This window comes from Dendrobium catenatum, unplaced genomic scaffold (assembly GCF_001605985.2).
Source record: "Dendrobium catenatum unplaced genomic scaffold, ASM160598v2 fragScaff_scaffold_1542, whole genome shotgun sequence".
Lineage (NCBI taxonomy): Eukaryota > Viridiplantae > Streptophyta > Magnoliopsida > Asparagales > Orchidaceae > Dendrobium > Dendrobium catenatum.
In genome coordinates, this window is record NW_021320004.1 from 32,034 (window position 1) to 35,565 (window position 3,532).

Below are 3,532 nucleotides of genomic sequence, written 5' to 3' on the forward strand. Positions count from 1 at the left end.
ATAAATATTAATATTAAAACTCTTAAATTAAATTAAACACACTATTATTAGGGTTTAGGGTTTAAAAAAATTTAAATATTTTTTAAATAAATAATTTAACATATATTTAAAAATTTTAATTAATAATAATATATCTTTTATTATAAAACATTTATCTCCAAATCATCATGAAGCATTTCACATGGAGTGGTGGTACCATGTGAGCTCTTAACACAAGAGAACTCAAAATGCTATGTAAACACTAGCAAGAAAGTCTTCTCAAGTGGTGTGGGACTAAAGAAAAGAGTTGAGATGTAAATGAACTCATAACATATATAATGCATATAAAAACTATTTTTAAATAAAAATTTTAATTAATTATTTTTTATCTCTTTTATTTGAGATTTTAATATATTTCTTTTACTTAATTATATAAAATTTATGTTTCATAGTTTTTTTTTTAATTTAATTTTTTGCCTCAAACTTTGATGATAACATTATTATTATGTTAATTTTATTAAATTTTAATAATATTTATTATTTATTACGTTATCCGGTTTGACCCCGATTAGACCGGTTGAACCGGTCGAACCGTGAAGCTCTCCTTCTTCCGATTCATTGTCTGGTTCGATTTTCAATGGCTTGGTATATAGATAAAATTTTCTTTTTTTAAATAACAACTTATATAAAACAACATCGAAGAAAATCCCGAGGGTAAATTAGTCCGTTTATAACCCCCAATCCGTAAACGATAAGGCCAGTCTCACCTCCGGTTTTATTCCCTCAGCTCCATGGCAATCCTCTCCCTAAGCCTACAGAAGCCTACCCCCCGCTTACCCAACCACTGCCGCTTCCGCCGGCGAGTTGCTTCCCCATCCAACCAAAGCCTCCGCCCCATCTCCGCCATACGCAGGATCCCCTCAGCCCCGCCAACGAAGCCTCCGGGAGAGCTCTACCAGCCTTTCCGCCCTCCTCCGTCCCCTCTCCCTGCCAAGTACCGCTCCCTCGGCCCCGCAGAACGCCTCGAGATCCTCCGCAATCGCCTCGGTCTCTGGCATGAGTACGCACCCCTCATCTCCTCCCTCTCCCGTGACGGATTTACCCCTCCCTCCATCGAGGAGATCACTGGAATCACTGGCGTGGAGCAGAATCGCTTTGCCGTCGCTTCCCAAGTGCGGGAGTCTCTCCTCTTGCCCGCCTTCCCAACCGACATACTAACCTTCTTTGACGCTTCCTCAGGCGCCGATCTCCTCTACGAGCTCCGCCTCCTGAATGCCGCACAGCGTGCGGCCGCTGCTTGCCATGTGGTCCACCATCGCCTCGACCCTAAGGCTGCTCAGGAGCTCGCACGAGCCATTAAAGATTTTTCTCGCCGCAGGGGTGAAGAGGGATGGAAGTGCTTCTCTGCTGCTTCCCCTGGAGATTGCCTGGCTTACTTGGACTTTAGGCTGAGCCGGGAGGCAATAACGGACGGGGATCGCGTGGCAGCTCTGGAGAAGGCGTTGGAGGAGGCTGAATCGGACAGTGCGAGGAGGAGGATTACGGAGGAGCTGGAGAAGCGGAGGAAGGGGGAGCCTACGGAGGAGGAGATGGAGAAGGCAGCGTCGGCGATTGTGCCGGTGGTGAGGCTGAGGTACGGGGAAGTTGCTGAGGCTTCATCGGTGGTGCTACTACCGGTTTGTCGAGCGGAAGAAGGGGGGGAGGAAGTGGAGGCTGCACCAGCGTTGTGTAAATTGGAAGGTGCGATGGGGGTGGTTAATGCGGAGAGGAGATGGGGGAGGTGGGTTGTGCTTCCCGGGTGGGGACCGGCAGCAGAGGTGGGGAAGAAGGGAGGGGTGGCGGTGGAGTTTCTGGATGGGAGAGTGTTGCCGTGGAGGAAAAATAGATGGGCGAAGGAGGAGGCGGTGTTGTTGATTGTGGATAGGAAGAGGAATGAGGTGGAGAAGGAGGTGGATGAGTTATATTTGGTTAGAGATTGGAAGAAAGAGAATGGGTTGACGGTGGAGAGAGGGAAGAAGCTTTTGGAAATGGGGATGAAGACAGAGGCGCTTGGGGCGGTGGTGCTGGTGGTGAGGCCGCCTAAAGAGGAGGAGGACGGCCAGTTAATCGACGACGACTGGGAGTGAACGAGTACCTGCTAGCTACTAATTCGGGTATTTCTCACAGAATGTTCGTCGGGAAGAAGATAAGAACTCATATGGCGTAGAATAAAACTTTTTTTTTCTTTTTTTAGTTCTTATGAAAAAATTTGGTAAAGTTCTTATGAAAAATAAACTGAGATTTTTGAGCAATCCCTTTAAGGCTAGAAGTTGCATTTGATACAGTTTGTTGTGAGATTTGTGACACTGCCTGGCAATTCAAAAAATGAAAATGCTTAATTTTGTTCAGTTCATAAGAAGTTGAACATGGATTGCATAATAAACAAACCCTATAAAAACTTGATTGTTCGACAGTGTTATTTTTCTCCAGAAAATATTCTGAAAATAGTAAACAAGAAACATTCTCACATAAAAGAATTGAAACATGATCTTAACTATTTGCATTACATGCTGCAAATAGTTAATTAGATCTCGTTCTGTTATCTTCTTGGCAGAAATCACCTAAGCAGCAAAGTATTGATTAAGGGCTAGTTAGGCTATTTGTCGTCATGTGTACCATGAGTTACAATTAAAGTGGCCTAAGAATTGTGAGCCTTAGGAGGACCCTAACAAGACCGAAAGACTCATCTCTATAGACTCAATCGACATGAGCCATCCATCGTAAGAGCCTGTCCTTCTCGACTTGCCCTGAAATACTCCGCAAAGATATCTTGCCCCGAACTGAAAGTTGGGCCAATTGCATAAAACACTCATCAAACCTACCTTGAACACTCCAAATCAAAGGTTTAGGATTTTATGGAACTAATAATGATGTTTTTATTAGATTTTTAGTTTATAAGGAGCTGTGATATTTTTAATTTGGTTGCTCGTATTATAAAATTCTCTATCGAAGCCCATATCATAAAATTCTCTATCGAAGCCCACATATACTCCACAAAGGGATCTTTCTTCGAACCGAAAGTAGGGCCAAAGGGAAGAAGTCTGCAAACCAAAGATCCAATCACTAACAAATACCTATATCAATGATTTTGGATGTTACAAAACTAATTGTGTTTTTATAGGCTTTGAATTAGCTGTCAAGGATATATGTTATTTTTAATTTGATTGTTCACAACAAAAAAATATCTTTATATATTAGGATTTTGACTATGATATTGTAGAGTGTTGGTAATCGAGGCCTTTAAATGTTATGAAGGATGTGTGTGAATATTTAAGAGTGTTTAGAATAGGCTGGATGGATTTTGTGGTTGAACGAAGCTAGACTCAAGACTATGTAAAAGAGATGAAAATTATTCCTAAAATGAGGAATAATGGTAAGAAAATATAACTAAGGACTCACTAAAGCTCTAGAGATTCAACCACGAAACTTCAACAAAGAGTACAATAGCTATCAAGATTTTTCATATTAAATTTACATAAATAAAAATAAATTTTATTCAATGAATCAAAAACCA

At 41.4% G+C, this 3,532-nt stretch overlaps 1 protein-coding gene across 1 annotated transcript; it reads left to right on the forward strand.

The window, feature by feature from the left end:
- Nucleotides 1-729: 729 nt before the first annotated feature.
- On the forward strand, nt 730-2,366 carry LOC110103308 (rubisco accumulation factor 1, chloroplastic). Its single transcript, XM_020831961.2, has one exon. The coding sequence runs from the start codon at nt 771-773 to the stop codon at nt 2,103-2,105; it is 1,335 nt and encodes a 444-aa protein (XP_020687620.1). The 5' UTR covers nt 730-770; the 3' UTR covers nt 2,106-2,366.
- Nucleotides 2,367-3,532: the final 1,166 nt, after the last annotated feature.

What these genes read in the sequence shown, in the direction of transcription:
- LOC110103308 (XM_020831961.2), top strand. Translation starts at nt 771, where the DNA reads ATGGCAATCCTCTCCCTAAGCCTACAGAAGCCTACCCCCCGCTTACCC.